This window comes from Peromyscus leucopus, chromosome 5 (assembly GCF_004664715.2).
Source record: "Peromyscus leucopus breed LL Stock chromosome 5, UCI_PerLeu_2.1, whole genome shotgun sequence".
Classification (NCBI taxonomy): Eukaryota; Metazoa; Chordata; class Mammalia; order Rodentia; family Cricetidae; genus Peromyscus; species Peromyscus leucopus.
Window position 1 is genome coordinate 1,713,217 of NC_051067.1, and position 18,135 is coordinate 1,731,351.

General features: G+C 42.2%; 1 protein-coding gene across 4 annotated transcripts in view; it reads left to right on the forward strand.

The window, feature by feature from the left end:
- Fancc (FA complementation group C) overlaps nucleotides 1-18,135 on the forward strand; it is a 168,755-nt gene that overhangs the window by 34,031 nt on the left and 116,589 nt on the right. For 3 of the 4 annotated variants that reach the window (XM_037205649.1, XM_037205650.1, XM_037205651.1), the window contains exon 2: nucleotides 16,387-16,588. In XM_037205649.1, the coding sequence (XP_037061544.1) occupies nucleotides 16,424-16,588 (165 nt within the window). In that variant the 5' untranslated portion in view covers nucleotides 16,387-16,423. Of the gene's footprint in view, nucleotides 1-16,386; nucleotides 16,589-18,135 lie in introns of those variants that run through there. The other variant, XM_037205652.1, reaches the window with a different exon arrangement.

Below are 18,135 nucleotides of genomic sequence, written 5' to 3' on the forward strand. Positions count from 1 at the left end.
TTGAAAGAAAATGGCCCTCAAAGGGAGTGGCACTATTAGGAGGTGTGGCTTTGTTGGAGTAGGTGTGGCCTTGTTGGAGGAAATGTGTTACTATGGAGTGAACTTTGAGGTCTTATATATGCTCAAGCCATGCCCAGTATCTCAGTTCACTTCCTTTTGGTTGCAAGATGTAGAACTCTCAGCTCCTTCTCCAGTACCATGTCTGCCTGCATGCCACCATGTCTGCCATGATGATAGTGGACTGAACCTCTGAACTGTAAGCCACTCAATTAAATGTTTTCCTTTATAAGAGTTGCTATGGAGCTGGAACAGGGACGGAGTGGGAGAACAATGAAAGAGACACCATGATAGAGGGAGACACCATGGGGATAGGGAGAGAATGGGTGCTATGGAAGTTCACAGGAGTCTACAAGGATTACCCCAACTTAGACTACTAGCAATAGTGGGGAGGGTGCCTGAACTGGCCTACCCCAGTAATCTGATTGGTGAATACCCTAACTGTCATCATAGAGCCTTCATCCAGTAACTGATGGAAGCAGATGCAGAGATCCACAGCCAGACACCAGGCAGAGCACCAGGAGTCCAGTCAAAAAGAGAGAAGAGGGATTCTATGAGCAAGGGGCATCAAGATCATGATTGGGAAACCTACAGAGACAACCAAACCAAACTAGTGGGAACTCATGAACTTTAGACCAACAGCTGTGGAGCCTCTGTGGGACTGGACTAGGCCCGCTGCATAATTGAGACAGTTGTGTAGCTTGATCTGCTTAAGGAGCCCCCTGGCAGTAGGATCAGGATTCGTCCCTTGTGCATGAGCTGGCTTTCTGGAGCCCACTACCTATGGTGGGACACCTTGCATGCAGGGGGGGGGGGGCTTTGGATCTGCCTCAACTAAATATACCAGGCTCTGCTGACTCCCCATGGGAGGCTTTACTTTCTTGTAGGAGGGAATGGGGGGTGAGTTGCGGGGGGCAGGCTGGGGGGCGGGAGGAGGGAAGAGAGGGGAATCTGTGATTGGTATGTAAAATGAATAAAAAAATCCTTAAAAAAAGAGGCAAAAAAAAAAGAGTTGCTATGGTTATGGTGTTTCTCTTCATAGCAATTGAAACCCTAACTAAGACACTCATATAAGTCAAAGTTATTTGTGGTCTCTAGAAAAGCTTAGGAGTATAAAAGGGATCCTGAGAACGAAACATTGAAAATCTCTATTAATGCAGATTCTCTGCTGGTCTTTGGGAGAGCTACCCTCCCCTAAGATACGTGGCAGTGATATTCTAGGATAAATGGATTCCTTCATCAGAAAGGAAGTGTTGGCCTGAGGGTACTGGGTAGGCAGCTGTCAAATGTGGCACCGTGCTGAGGGGCCAGTCCCTGCCACTGCTTGCTGCATCTCTATCTGTGGCCACTCCAGGTTTGCAATTCTCTTGTATGCAAGTTTGGTAAAACATAAACAGCATATAATTTAGTCAGTTTTTGTATAAATCTGAAGGCATTAATTACATTCATAGTGTTGCATCGCTGTCACACTATCCATCTTTAGAACTTTCCAGTGACACACACTGAGACTCCATGCCCATTTAAGCAGGCACTTCTCACCAGTTCTTCTCTACATCATGATCATATCTGTGAATCACCAGTCTAGGTGATAGTCTTGTTTAAGTGGGAACATAGATATTTGACCTTCACTGTCTTGCTGAACTTGCTTAGCTTAATGTTTGTAAAGCTTGTCTTGTATATTAGCATTTCATTCTTTTCTGCAGCTGGCTAATATTCTTTCATATGTAAATAAAACATACACTGTCTATTTTTCTATTGTTGAGTTTTAGACATTATTTATATATTCTTTTACCAAATATGATTTACATGGGTATGTTCATTTTGTATGTTGGCCTTTTACATAAGATTTTATTTTACAAAACTGATTTTAAAAAATCAGTCTTTAAGTACTTGCTCTATTCTCTTTCTCCCTCTCCCTCTTTTTCTCCCCCATCCCCCCCCCTCTCTCTGTGTATGTGTGTGTCCATTCTAGATATTCCCAACTGCAGTAGTTGGAAAGGCATAGTACTTAAGTGGTCATAATTACTTTGTAATAACCACCTTAAGAATTCCTCCTGCTACTCAAGATGCTGCCCTGACTACTAAAGAATAGTGGTCAGGACTGAGTGACTTGAAATAGCCCTCTTAACATCTGTGAGCAATTACCGTCTCCAACAGAACTTGAAAAGGACTAAGTTCCTTGAATTTCAGTTGAATGGACTTGTAGACTTTGCAGAGTTCTAGGGTTTCCATTGACAGGGTAGCCATTTGAGACATAAAAATGTCTCTCAGCAGTGATTCCAATAGAGGACCTGGAAGGCCTTGTGTTAAGTTATAGAACAGTGATGGAAAGGTCATTAGATAGGGAGAGGAGTCGTGTCCTGTATATTAAACTAGAGGTTGGAGTTACTAGTTGTTGTTGGTTCTAATTTCCAGCCCAGTACTGTCCTGCCTGGGCTTGTGGGACTTTCTTCCTGAAGTCTGGCAGCCTTGGTGCTCGGGTATCATTGAGAACTAAAAGTTAAGCTCCCTGAGATAAGAGATTCACTGATTCAGCATGGTCCTTTACAGACTCTTGCCCTTCTGATTTTGTGTGTTTGTTTGTTTTTACTTTTAAAGTTTGAGTTGTGTGTGTGTCATGTGTCTGTGTGGCAGGGCGCATGTGAGCGGCAGTGGTATTAGAGACCAGAAACGGGCACCGTAGTTCCTGGAACTGAACTTAGAGATGGCTGTGCTGACTGACCTCAGGGCCTCTGCAAGAGCAGCATGTGCTCCTAACTGCTGAGCCATCTCTCCAGCCGCTGAATGTTTGTTTTAATTAATTTATTTTTATTTTTTGTAACTACTACATAAAACATAAAAATTACATGTTGTTTGTTGGTTTGGCCAGCCTCTTACTCAGAAATGGCTCAGGTACTTCATTGCTTTTTACTGCATTTTTCCATTCAATGATCCATGCTTGGCGGACCCTGTGTTCCTTGTAAAGTATATTCTCCAGGGAGTTTCTGAACACATCTTTTCTCCTAAAGAGCAGAACTCACCAAAATGAGGAAGCTGCTGTCTCTAAGGTGTTCTTTCTGTCACACCTGCTATACTTTGACTCTGAGCTGTGCTGTCCCACTATGAACCTTATGGGAAATGGAGTATCTTTGTACCCTGGAGATCTGAGTTTATGAGATGGAGGCAACTTAGACAAAGGTAAATCTGTGACTCTGAGTACTGCTCAGACCCAGGCCCTGTAGCTGATCTCCTTAATGACACTATCTCCCCTCTTCAGCCCTGCTTCTGAAGGACCCCACTGGTGCTTTGGAAAAGAAGGAACATGAGCAAGAGTGCGGGACCCCATCACTGCTTCTTTCTGGGTGTCTGTTCATAGAACTTTCCCTTCTGCACAGGCATTTCTAAAGGCTGATTTACTTTCTCCTGGATGTCCACAATGTGGGGATTGACTGCTTCTGTGTTGGAGTCTTTGTGTGTGTGCAGAGGGTGAAGTCACCGTTCGTTTTGATTCCTTAGGGACTTGGTAAATGTGCTAAGAAGGAAATTACTGAATGTAACTAGACAGTTCTCTCCTGCCCTGCCAGTTCCCGAATAGCCACTCAGAGGCTTTTATTAATTATAAATTTTTGCCCACTAGATCAGGCTTATTACTAACTAGCATTTACAACTTAAACCCATTTCTGTTATTCCTTGTACTGCTCCTAGGCTTTTGGCCTTTACCTGTAGCTAGAGTTTTCCTGCCTTGCCCACAGTCAGGACAAATCTTTGCCACCCACCAGTCCCACAGCCACTCAGACCCAACCAAGTAAACACAGAGACTTATATTGCTTACAAGCTATATGGCCATGGCAGGTTTCTTGCTAACTGTTCTTATAGCTTAAATTAATCTATTTCCATAAATCTGTACCTTGCCACGTGGCTTGTGGCTTACCGGCGTCTTCACATGCTGCTTGTCATGGCGGCGGCTGGCAGTGACTCCTTCTGCCTTCCTGTTCTTTCTTTTCTCCTCTCTGTTAGTCCTGCCTATACTTCCTGCCTGGCCACTGGCCAATCAGTGTTTTATTTATTGACCAATCAGAGCAATTTGACATACAGACCATCCCACAGCATTTACTTCTATCTCATTTTGTATGTCTGACTCCTTCTCTGTCTGTCTGGTGATTCCTGACTCTTCCCTTTCTCCTCCCAGCATTCTCAGTTTGGCTTCCCCACCTAACTTCCTGCCCAGCTACCAGCTGGCCAGCTTTTTATTAACCAATGAGAGCAACATACATAAACAGTGCACAGAAGAACATCCCACAGCAGCTGAAGAAGTGAAAACTTGTAGCATCCTTTGCCCAGTGTTGGTTGCAGCTGGGTTGTGGTGTGCAGGACAATTGCACATTCAACCTTGAGCTTTAGGGGACGTGTTAGGAGCCCCCACCTTCTTACTGTCTAAATGAAGGAAACTAAGCAGTGTCTTTGTAGGAGCTCTCAATGAAGTGAATGTGACACAGACACTGGGCAGAGTCCTTAGACATTCAAAGGTTTATGTTGACAGCTTTCAGTTGCATTGTCATTGTAGGTTTGTGGAACAACTGAGTCATGGAGAAAGTAGAAATGACTGTAAAGCTGAAAAACTGACTTTTTTTTTGGTACTGTGTGAGAACTGCAGAGATGATGTCTATGTGAGGAGTATTTGCCTCACCTGACTAGGGAGGTGAATAGCTTTCCTTCCTTTCTGGAGACAGAGTAGTAGCCACAGAGCTGAGCTAAGGAGCCCAGGAAGAGGATGTGGATTGGTTCTTCTTCAGAGACAGACTGGGAAGAAAAAGAAGGTAAGTACTGAGACTCTTCACCTGGTTCTGGTCATTTCAGCATTTTCAGAAATGAGCTCTGGTGAAAAGAGGTAATAATTTCTGAACAGCTCAATATCGCTTGTTCTGTTCATCAACACTTTATGTCTTGGTTATCATCGACAGTCTGTGGACTTCCCATCGTTTCTTCTTACTGTTGGACAATGTCAATATAGAAAATGTATGTCTAGGCGTTAAAAATTGGGGGGCAGTAAAATAGACTGAGAAGTTTACTTTGGCCTTTGCTAGTGTTGTAAGCACCATTAACACACTGTCCCAAGAGTGCTCCTCCTCATTTCTGAGGGTAAGAGGTTTTGTGATGTTTATATGACCATTGTAGTTCAGTTTTACTGGGTTCCAGCTTTGTACAGTTATTCTCATGTTTTGTGTGTTCTTGTGAGGTAGTCGCTTTTGCTGGACATTTTACTTGGGAATTCATTTCTGTGTCCACAGTGGAAGTTCCTTCATTTTCAGTGCTGTGTATTGTCCTGCATGCGCATTGTTTTTGATTGGTATGTGGTTGTCTTCATTGTGTTTATTATTTTTTAAGAAAAAATTTTCATTCATTTTACACACCAAAGATTTCCCTATTCCCTCCTCCCCCCAGCCTCCCTTTCCCAATCCCCACCCCCAAGAAGGCAAGGCCTCTTATGTACATCCAGTAGAGGCAAGTCCCAGCCCTTCCCCCTGCCTCAAGGCTGCGCCAGGTGTCCCATCATAGGTAGAGGGCTATAAAAAGCCCGCTCATGCACCAGGGATCGATTCTGATCCTACGGGGGGGGGGGGGGGGCAAGCAGATCAAGCTATGCAACTGTCTCACCATGCAGAGGGCCTAGTCCAGTCCCATGCAGGTTCCATAGCCATTGATCCAACTTTTATGAGTCCCCACTAGTTTGGTTTGGTAGTCTCTGCAGGTTTCCCCATCATGATCATGATGCACTTGCTCCTAGAATCCCTCTTCTCTCTCTTTGACTGGATTCCTGGAGCTCTGGCTGGTGTTTGGCTGTGGATCTCTGCATCTGCTTCCATCAGTCACTGGAGAAAAGCTCTGTGATGACAGTTAGGGTACTCACCAATCTAATCACTGGGGTAAGCCAGTTCAGTTCAGGCACCCTCTCCACTATTTCTAGTAGTCCAAGCTGGGGTCATCCTTGGGGATTCCTGGCAACTTCCCTGGCATCGGGTTTCTCCCTATCCCCATGATGTCTTCCTCTATCATGGTGTCTCTTTCATTGCTTTCCCACTCCATGTCTGTTCCAGCTCGACCATCCCATTTCCTTATGTTCTCATCCCCCATCCCCTACCCTGCATTGCCTACCTCTCATCCCCAGTTCACTCATGGAGATCTCATCTATTTCCCCTTCCCAAGGTGATCCGTGCATCGCTCTTTGGGTCTTCCTTGTTAGCTAGCTTCTCTGGAGTTGTGGGTTGTTGTCTGGTTATCCTTTGCTTTACATCTAGTATCCACTTATGAGTGGGTATGTAACATTTGTCCTTCTGAGTCTGGGTTACCTCACTCAGGATAATACTTTCTAGTTCCACCCATTTGCCTGCACATTTCATGCTTTCATTGTTTTTTCTCTGCTGAGTAGTACTCCATTGTGTATATGTACCATATTTTCTTAATCCATTTTTCAGTTGAGGGCCTGTAAGTTGTTTCCAGGTTCTGGCTATTACGAATAATGCTGCTATGAACATAGTTGAGCATGTGTCCCTGTGGTATGATTGAGCATTCCTTGGGTATATGCCCAAGAGTGGTATAGCTGGGTCTTGAGGAAGATTGATTCCCAATCTTCAGAGAAACCACCACACTGATTTCCAAAGTGGCTGTACAAGTTTGCATTCCCACCAACAGTGGAGGAGTGTTCCCCTTGCTCCACATCTTCTCCAACATAAGCTGTCTGCAGTGCTTTTGATCTTAGCCATTCTGACAGGTGTAAGATGGTATCTCAGAGTTGTTTTGATTTGCATTTCCCTGATGACTAGGGATGTTGAGCAGTTTCTTAAATATCTTTGAGCCATTGAGATTCTTCTGTTGAGATTCTTCTGTTTAGCTCTGTAGCCCATTTTTAAATTGGATTGTTCGTTATTTTGATGTCTAGTTTCTTGAGTTCTTTATATATTTTGGAGATCAGCCCACTGTCAGATGTGGGGTTGGTGAAAATCTTTTCCCATTCTGTAGGCTGTTGTTTTGTCTTACTGACCATGTCCTTTGTCCTACAAAAGCTTCTCAGTTTCAGGAGGTCCCATTTATTAATTGTTTCTCTCAGTGTCTGTGCTATTGGTGTCATATTTAGGAAGTGATCTCCTGTGCCAATGCATTCAAGACTACTTCCTACTTTCTCTTCTAGCAGGTTCAGTGTAACTGGTTTTATATTGAGGTCTTTGATCCACTTGGACTTGAGTTTTGTGTAGGGCGACAGATTTAGATCTATTTGCATTCTTCTACATGTTGATGTCCAGTTATGCCAGCACCATTTGTTGAAGGTGCTTTCTTTTTTTCCATTGTACAGTTTTGGCTTCTTTGTCAAAAGTCAGGTGTTCATAAGTGTGTGGGTTAATCCAACAATTCTACCTGGGAACTCCTACAGCTGATAAACACCTTCAGTAATGTGGTAGGATACACGATAAACTAAAAAAAATCAGTAGCCCTCATATTTACAAATGATAAATGGTCTGAGAAAGAAATCAGAAAAACATCCCTCTTTACAATAGCCAGATATTATATAAAATACCTTGGGGTAACTCTAACTAAGCAAGTGAAAGAACTGTATGATAAGAACTTTAAATCTCTGAAGAAAGAAATAGAAGATGTCAGAAAATGGAAGGATCTCCCATGCTCATGGATAGGTAGGATTAATATAGTAAAAATGGCAATCTTACCAAAAGCAATCTATGGATTCAATGTAATCCCCATTAAAATCCCAACACAGTTCTTCACAGACCTGGAAAGAATAATACTCAACTTCATTTGGAAAAACAAAAAACCCAGGACATCTAAAAGAATCCTGTACAACAAAGCCACCTCTGGAGGCATCACTATCCCTGAACTCAAGCTCTACTATAGAGCTACAGTAATAAAAACAGCTTGGTATTGGCATAAAAACTGACATGTGGACCATTGTGTTTATTATAGTAATGCTGCTATAGGTATGCTGCTAGTACACTGTAGTACTTTATAAGCTTGTGAGGTTTTGAGGGAAAGTTTGGAATTTGTAGATTTTTGTGTTATTTAATTTACTAAGAAAGGTGTGACAAAAATTTCTGCTAAGGTTGCAGTTATTTCTCCTTAGGTCTAGGTTAGTGTTGTATTTTCTCCTTTGTGGTTTATTTTATATTGTTACTGGGTACATGTAGATTTAGAATTTTAGCTTATTCCTGATGAGTTAAACCTTGAGTCCTTTGTGAGTAGTTTTTATTTTGAGGTGTGTGTGATTCTTTGTGCGTGTGTGTGTGTGTGTGTGTGTGTGTGTGTGTGTGTGTGTGTGTGAGAGAGAGAGAGAGAGAGAGAGAGAGAGAGAGAGAGAGAGAGAGAGAGTAGTCTGATATGGTGTGGGATTTGGGGTATATGTGTTTTGAGGGTGCCTGCATGTGAATGAATATATAGGTACACAGGCCCATGTAGCCATGTAGAGACCAGAGCAAGACCTCATGTGTCTTCCTGCATTGCTCTCTGCCTTCTTGCTGTGAGACAGGATCTCTCCCTGTACCAAGCTGGTTATTGTGGTTAGGTTGGCTGTTCAATGAGGTCTTGGTCTGTTTGCCTATTTTTGCTGCCCAAAGCTGGAGTTAAAATACTTAGCCATGCCTGATTTTGTGTGTGGGTTCTGAGGTCCTAGCTGAGATTCTCATGCTTGAAGAGCAAGCATTCTTACTCACTAAACTGTCTTTTTATCCCAACCCTTTGGGTTTAGGTAAGTGGTATTTTTTTTAATCCTTTCCTTATCCCCATATCTGTGTAGTTTAAGTATATCTTTTGTAATAGTGTGTAGGTATTTTTTTTTTTTTAAATTAGAACTGATAATCTTTTTTCATCTAAATTTTTAATATATCAATTGACTTTATTTCCATATACTGTTAACTACTAATACATTTGAGTTTAGGTTTGCCATCTTATCAAGAGCTCATTTATTTTCTGTTTGGTGTTGGGGTCTAAGAACAGGCGTCATGCTAAGCAGGCAGTCTACTGTTGAGCAACCCTGCTCTGAAGCTGTGTTGTTTACTCAGGTTGCTTGTTGTACATTCTTTTCTCCTTCCTATCTTACCTTTTTGGAAGCTGATTATTTTTTTAATTATAAACTTTTTGCTTTGATAATTTGGAAATTATAATACCAGTTTTTGATATATTTGTGGATATCCTAGAAATTATAATTTGCATTCTTGAGTTACCAAAATCCTAGGCCACCCTTTCATCCCTTCTTCTGGAACAGTATAAAAACCTTGGAATGTCTGCCTTTCAGGTCTGTAAACTAGTGTGCATATGTGTTTTAATATCTGCATATACTTAAAGCCCAAATACTTAAGATGCTTTTCTTTTGTGAGTATTAATTTTATTTTCCATGTTACTTGGCTTTCACTTGGAGCTGTTCTCCATCTTCCTGAGGGGCACCCTTAGCCCTAGGGTGACTGGTTGCATACTTTTTGTTTTAGTGCGAGAAGCTTTTAACTGCCCTTTGTGTTCCAGGAGGGGGGCAGCTGCTGTGGATTCCTAGTTCCTCCTCATCCTTTGCATTGAGGGTGAATTTTCTGGTCTGTGTCTTCATATTCTTACCCTGTCCATTATTGTGCACTCTCCCACTGTTGGGATTTTCCTGTGAGTTCTGCATGACTTTTTCAGATTTACCTTCCGTGCTCCCTAATTCTCTCTTTGCCTTTGTTTGACCATCCACGAAATTCTTACTTCTTGCTTATGTTGTTTTTTTAGCTCCATCCCTTCTTTCTCTCATCTCTCTCTTAACACTGTTTATGGTGTGACCAGTGGATCTCTGTGGTTCTGTAGTTGTCGTCCGGTCACTGCACCCTCCTTGGGCCCTTTGGTTCTTGTCCATTGTTTGATTTTTATTCATGTATTAGTTTCTTGTGTGTTTTAATTGGTTTCACTTACATCATCTTTATGCATTTGGAAAATTATTTATAGAAATACTGAAAAACCTAGGGTGATATTATTTTCCTGTGTGGGGCTCTGTTGCAACTTCCAGGTACCCACAGCACTGAAATCTGGATGCAGTGGGACAGGGAGGTGAGTGGAATCATGATGCATGATGTAAAATCTGCAAAGTATCAATAAAAGTAGAAGAAAAAAATAAGAAAATAATTCAATTTTATTGCCTTTAAAAGAAGAATTTTTGGAAAAAAAACAAAACAAAACAGGTATAGAAGTGTGGTCTAAAAACAAGCACATGGCCAGGCAATGGTGGTACATGCCCTTAATCCCAGCACTCAGGAGGCAAAGGCAGGTGGATCTCCAGCCTGGTCTACAGAGTGAGTTCCAGGACAGCCAGAGTTACACAGAGAAACCCTGTCTCCAGAACAAAGAATACAAAACCTGCCACATAGAATTGCAAAAGCCTAGGTGAGTCATCTGCAGCCCTGACAAGCTTGCTATACTTGGAAGGAGGCCAGGCCTGCCACACACTCAGGAGATTGAAGAATCTCCTCGTGGAAATGGTGGTGTGTCCCGCTGAGTGACACCATTAACCCCAGTCCTTTCGTCTCCACTGGTAAGTGTTCACTGCCATGAGTCATGGGTCTGGCTGGAGCGTCTGGCCTCTGCTACGCTATTGATAACGGGCTCTCACTGAGCTCTTGGATATCCTGTCGTTGTCCTGCGTGGTGGGATCTGTAGGTTTGTCCCCTTCACATGCTCCAGCAGTTCATAGATGAGGTGGATGTTGGGATGGGCCAATTCATAGCCCTGGTTCTGTATCTGTTTTTATCTTTAATGTGGCCTTATGTAATCACATTCACCAAGAACTGATCTTACTTGTATATCTTGCCATTATCATAACTGAAATTGTATCTAACTTTAATTTTTATTCTTTATTATACTTTGGTTTATTGTACCTGTCCTAGTTAGTCAAGAGGACTTTTAAAGAAGATATATTTTAATTATGTGTGTATGTGTTCATTTGTGCATGTGTGAGTGCAGGTGTTAGTGAGGTCCAGAAGAGGGCATCATGTCCCTTTTGAGATGGATTTTTCAGTGGTTGTGACGGCTGACTTGGGTTCTGGGAACTAAACTCTGATACTGTGGAAGAGCGGTACATGCTCTTGACCATCAAGCCATCTCTCCAGTCCCAAACCCATTGCTTTCAAAATGCAAAGTCTAAAAAATACTTTAAACTAATATAAATGCAGCTCTTCCTTTCCAAAGCTGCTAATTCACAGTGATAACCTATTAGTACATCTAGGTTTAAGTCTAGGATTTCTGGATATTGCCAAATCCTTTTCTCATCAATTCCTGGAGCTCATGGTGGAAGGAGAGAGCCAACAGCTTCATATATAGTTACCTCTACACATACATGCCCTGTGTAACTTTATATGCACACCCACACACACACCCACACACACCACTGCCGCCGCCGCCGCCACCACCACCACCACCACCACCACCACCACCACCACCAATAATAATAATAAACAAACAAACTTCAAAGAAACAAATAAGGTAGAGGATTCCTGAGGAATAACAGTGAGGATATCCTCTGGCCTCCACCCACATGCTTACATTACACATGCACCCATAAACACATTGTAAACACACTTCAAATTGTATACTGAGGTACCAGTAAGGATTTAAGACCCCCACCTCCAGCTGTTGAAAGCTCTAGCACAGGGTGTGCTATACCAAGTTGTCTGGGCGAATGTTTTCCCATCCATGGTAAAAGTGTCCAGGCTCTATCACTCAAACTGGCAGCAGAACTTGGTGGCAGTTGCCAGGTATGCTGTTTTGCTGTTTGAAGGCATGCAAAATGCAAGAGTTATGATGTCACTACAGCTTGTGATAAGTTTTCAGAAAGCTACTGAAGTTAGCCAATGTGTAGCAGGGTTGGCTTCCCTGGTGGAGCTTCTGAGTAGGCTATGTGTAGAGCTATGAAGTGAAGCCTCAGTTGCACTGGAGACCCCAAGGTGTTAGAGATACCATGAATGTGGCATGTCTGCCTGTTGTGTGAGAGATCTTCCTGGACAGATGTAACATATATGTCCACTTTCTCAGAAAGGGACTTGCGATGGACCAGAGTCTGATTGGACCAAAGTCCAGCTTGGTAAACCAATGAGTTTTTGTTGGGGTTACTAAAAGGAGTATGGGTGTGGACCATTTATGGGAACATGAGTTAAAGCATCATCATCACTGAAGAGCCCACCTGAACATGGGTGATGTCTCATGAGGCTGCATCCCTGGATCTTTCTGCACAGATTTGCAGGCAGCTCTGCAGATAGGAGACACGCCTCTCCACAACTGTACTGGCCAGTTTTCTTCCTCAGCAGCTGGATACTGCTTCTTTAAAGCTGGGGAAAGGCCTGCCAGAGTCTTGCAAGTTTCAGCTTTCCTAGATATGTGACCTTCTCTGCTGTGGATATCACTCTATGTAAATAAAACACTGATGGCCAATGACCAGGCAGGAGGTAGGTGGGACAAGGAGAGAGGAGAATTCTGGGAAGCGGAAGGCTGGGGGAGAGACACTGCAGCCACCGCCAGGAGAGGAGCATGTAAAGACGCCGGGAAGCCACCAGCCACGTGGCAAGGTATAGATTTATAGAAATGGGTTAATTTAAGATAAAAGAGCAGTTAGCAAGAAGCCTGCCACGGCCATACAGTTTATAAGTGATATAAGCGTCTGAGTGATTATTTTATAAGTGGATTGTGGGACTGCGGGGCTTGGGGAACCTGGAGAGAAGCCCTCCAGCTACACTTCTCAGTCTCATAAACCATTCCCTCCCTTCTGGAGGGAAAGTTTCTTTTGAGAGCAAAGTGTCGCACAATACTGTGGATGAAAACTGGAGGCATGTTGTGGAGCTATGTGTGCTATAGACAGTGGAACTACCTAACTCAGAATATATGCTGTTGCTGTGCACTCCAGATGCCAGCCGAAAATAAAAGTGTTTTTGCTCCTTGTTTCTCTAAAACTTTGATTTATCTTTTCAAATATTTAAACTGATCTACTCCCAGTGCCATATGAAATATACATAAAAATGATTATTTTGTCTTTCCTGTCTTATCTAAGGCTATTCTTGGTTGTCAATTTGACTACATTTTGAATTAACTAGAACCCAGGTTGCTGGATTCACCTGTGAGGGATTTTTCTTAATTAAATCATTTGAAATGGAAAGACCAACTTTTGATCTATATTTTTTTGAGGTGTTAAGAGCCATCTTTAACCTGAACCATACCTTCTGCTGGCAGCCTATGTAAAGGATGTGGAAGAAGAAAGCTTGCTCTCTCTGCCTGCTTGCTTTCACTCTCCCTGGCAAGTCCATTCCTTCATAGGCATTAGAGCCCACTGTTTTGGGATTCTGGTGTATACTGAAGACCATCTGAGACATCTAGCCTCTTGGACTGAACAACTACTGGATTTTTGGATTTTCCATTGGTAGACAACCATTGTTGGAATAGTTGGACCACAGTCTGTAAGCCACTGTAATAAATCTTCACACACACACACACACACACACACACACACACACACACACACACACACACCACGCACACACACTACACACGCATTCTCTAAGTTCTGTCCCTCTAGAGAACCCTGATACATACATGCAGACGTTAGAGCTGATTCTGGGTTGAAATCTCATTGTTTTGGCTCTACCCTTTCCTAGCAATCTCTTCCTCTGGGGTTTTACATGATTTAACTTTGGGTAATGATGTAATCTCTTTGTGCCCCTGTTAATACTTATCTTCAAAGAGTCACTTTGAGGACTCAGTTCACATGCATGAAGCAGTTCATACATGGCCCAGAGCATATGTGTGTGTATGTTCACTTCACCAAGGTAACTAAAAATTCTTTAATATTTTCATTTTTGGAGTTCTTATCTTATATTTTAAAAACTAAATTATTTGGAGAAGGACTTTTGCTATGACATGGAGCTTAGAACTGTACTTTGAAAACTACCAGGGAATTATTGTTTGTTGATTTGCTATGTGTTGAGTGTTTGTCAGCCATGTTAGGTTCTGGGAAGGCAGAGAATGGGTATACCAGTAAAGGAATCTGTAACTCAGTGAATGAATGAATACAATCTGTAACTGAGTGAATGAATGAATGAATGAATGGATGAAATCTGTAATTGAGTGAAGGAATGAATGCTCAAGAGCACCTAACACTATCAAGCCATCAGGAAGCATGGAGGCTTTAGTTTCATTCCAGAGCATGTGTGGCCTGACCTGGCTGTGCAGGGGAGTAGAAGAAAGGGGGGCCTGAGAGAGCAGTGCCTGGAGAGTTGGTGAGTTTTTTTCTTTTCTTTTCCTTTTTCCCCTCAGCTGCACTGGATTTCTTTCCAAAGAAGCTCTGAAAAAGGAGTGTTAAGTGAGTGTGTCTTGTGTGGGATTTATACATACAAAAGTTGTCTTTTTTTAAAATTTATTTATAGAGAATGAATTGTAGAGTGGATGAAACCTGAAGTCCACGAGGGAGATGGAAGGAAGTCATGAAGTTCCACATTATTTTGTAGATAGAGTTTTGTAGATGGTTTTGATGAGGACAGTGAGAACCAAAAAAAAAAAAACCAAAGTCACACTGTACAACAAACCTCATAAGAATTTTTTGGGGAAAGACACAGAGGGCAGCTGCGTATGCTTGGTTGAGAAGTGGCAGAGAATTGAGCAGGAGGAAGGCTTTATATATGATTTCTTGGGGAGCCTTCCAGGATGGCCTGGGATTGGTGGGATTGTGTGGCCTGATCTTGGGCTTTTTTTTCTTCCTCTGTAGGGCAGAGCTTGGCCGCCTGTATCTTGAGGGGTTGGAAACAGCCATTAGAGTAGTCTGGCAGCTGGCCATGGCCACTCCTACCTTGAGGGGCTTACACCAGGTCCATAATGCAGGCCTCTGGCTTCTAGGTATCATTTGGCTAGTGTGCGTGTGTCTCCTGTGTAGTTAGTAAGCTTTCTGTTGGTTTCTACTTTGGTCAATTCCTCAAAACTGTAAATGCCACTTGGAAACTGCCATCTCTCCATCCACGTCTCTGTGATGCAGCTGACACCTTCAGTTTCTTTGTTGTTCTGCTTAGGAGGAGGGCCGTCTTTCTTTGAGGGTTGGCACCTAGTAGAAGCGTTTTATATTACTCATTGATGCTGAGTTTGAACTCAGCCTTTACTATTGTGCACAGTACCTTGAGGTGAGACCTCTGCATGCTATCCTGTCCCAGGGAAGCACAGGTGTGTGAGAGGAACTGCCCTTCTCCACAGGGGCATTAGGCACTGCACTGGAGGGGCCCTTGCTGTCCACTGGCCTAGCTTCTCCCTTGAGGAGGCACAGGATACCTGTAGACTCCTGTTGTGTTTTCTTACATTTACTTCAGGGGCAGGAATTCAGGCTTGGGAGATTTATTTTTTGTCCTTTAATGAGTCCAACACCTAGTAAATATGTGTTATGTTTTATGAAAATATGACTTCTTGTGGATGAATTTTACATGTAAAGCAGTGCTTTTAAAATTTTATTTTTACCTTTTATTAACTTATTTGTGTGCATGTGGTGTATGTGCCGGGATGTGCACGTATGTGTGGGTGCACACACCCCTTTGTGTGCATGTGGAGAGTGGGAGTGGTCATGCACACATGAACATTAACTTTTTGAGACAGGGTCTTTCACTGAGCCTCTGCCCACCCACTGGGTAGGTTAGTTGGCCAGTGAGCTCTGAGGATCTGTCTGGAGATATAGACATGTGCCAGGAGCTTTGTCCTCAGGCTGCACAGCTCACACTACCAACTGAGCAGCTCCAGGCTCCCTAGAGTAGTATTTAATTAAGCAGGTTGCTTAAAGTGATGCATGAAGAATACCATACTTTACCTATTTTTTTTTTTTTCCTGTGAGGTGAAGAGGAACTGGGAAGAAAATTTATTAGCTAGTAATGCATCGAATTCATTTACACCTAAATGAGAAGCCAGACATGCATGTAAAGCATCACGATATCAGAAGCATTTTTCAGACACAGACTATTGGTTAACACTCATGAATGTTTCTGATTTCTCATCCCTAGAATGCACAAAGGAACTTCACACTTAAGACATTTAAAAATAGCTCAATCTTAAGGAAATGTAAACTATTATCAGCTGTGCTTTTTGTCTACAATTAGTATGTTACTGTGAAAGTGTAATGAGTTTTAGTAATGACATCACTCATGGTAAAAGTTTGGATGTTAAAATCTGAGCTACAGCTGCATGACACATTTCATAATCTGCCTTCACCCTCAGTGGGTTGTGAATGTGCTGATGGAAGAGCCTGTCCTAAATGTTCCATCTGTTCCCTCCCTGAAGACCTGAAGCATGCTTACCATTTCCTGTGCTGATTGGCAGGCTGCTGTGAAAGGATGTCACTGTTCTCTGCCTAGAGATGGCTCAGGATTCTGCAGACCTTGCTGCGGACTATCAGTTTTGGCTGCAGAAACTTTCTGCTTGGGAACAGGCCTCCTCTAAGGAAACCCAACATGACATCTGTCTTCACCTGTCCCGGTTCCAGAAGTTCCTGAAGCAGATATATGAAATCTTGAAAGAGATGGTAAGTATCCTGTGACATTAGGGACTCCCTAAGCAAGAATGGTACTTAGAGTTAGGGACTTGTGTGATTGACTTAACTGAACTTAGACACATTATTGACAGGTGCTGCAGACAAGAGCTGTTTTCATAGCTTCTGGTGTAAAATGGCATTATCTTTCTTCTTAGCTGTTTGAGACTGCCTGGCCAAGAAAGTTATTTATACTAACTAATAATCTATTCATTCTTGCAGTGTCTGGGATTGAGCCTAGGGCCTTCCACATGTTAGGCAAGCCTTCTATCATAAAACTGTATCCTAAAATCAACAATTTGTTTTTTGATTACAGGGCTTGGATTCTTCCTGTAGGTAGTAAATGTTTGTCCTTGTGCTCTTCAAACTTTCTAGGGGTTATTAGGCTGTTTGCTCTCCCTCAGGTCTGCTTTCAAGTAGGTGCTCCTAAGAGATAGTAAGATCCTGTCTGGCGTATTGATATCTTACTATTAAGATCTCTTTTAATAAATATTTTTAAGGGATCCTTTCAAATAAATTTTTGAGTATATTATATAATTTTTGGTTTATATTTCCATTTATCTTCCTATTGGCATAAATTACTTATGTTTAGTGTATTAGATATTTTTGTTTGTTTGCTTGTTTTTTGAGATAGGGTTTCTCTATGTAGCCTTGACTGTCCTGGTACTTCCTGTGTAGACCAGGCTGGCCTTGAATTCACAGAGACCCACCTGCCTCTGCCTCCTGAGTGCTGGGTTTAAAGGCATGCACCACCACCTCCCTACTGAGAGCCATGTTTTCATGTTATAAACATATTATGTTTCATAAATTTTTTCATATTTTATTTTTAAATTTGAAAATGAAAGTAAATTGTTATTTAACACTTACACTTTCATGTAGTACTTTCTGTTCATCAAAGAAGCAAATGAGAAATTTCAATAACAAATTCCTATGGATTATTCTATAGATAATGAGTTCATATGTCCTTAGAAATTAGAAGGATTAGCTATGTTGAACAAGTGGTACTAATTTTAAAGCTGTTTTTTTTCTTTAGTAAGATTTATGTAATTTCATCTTAACATGGACTCAGAAAGACCATGTTGAGGGACTTCCTGCTTTATCACAGGGCTCTTAGGGACGCAAAGGTTCTTGTGCCCACAGATCACTAGAGAAACTAGGAAGGTTAAACATACAGGAGCCTTTCCTCAGTGGAGGAGATAAAACACCCATTTTCCTGCCTAGAGATCTAGAAGTGGTTAATATTAATGATCTGTTGACCCTTTTGCTATCTGTGGCATCAGACCTCACCCACCTTTTACTATAGAGGCAGAGCTCACCCAAATCCCCCAGAATGTTTTTTCTAGACTCTCCCTCCTTAGCACTCAGTTAACAGAGCCCATCCTTAGGGGTGATGTCACATGTACTTTATGGCCTGCTGACCTCTATGCTATCACATTCAGAGACCATGAGATTCTAGACCCTTTAGCTGTAGAACCCACCCTTGTGGTCACATGTACTTTGTAAAGGAGTTTCTAAGTAGTCACACCTTTAGCTTTATTGTG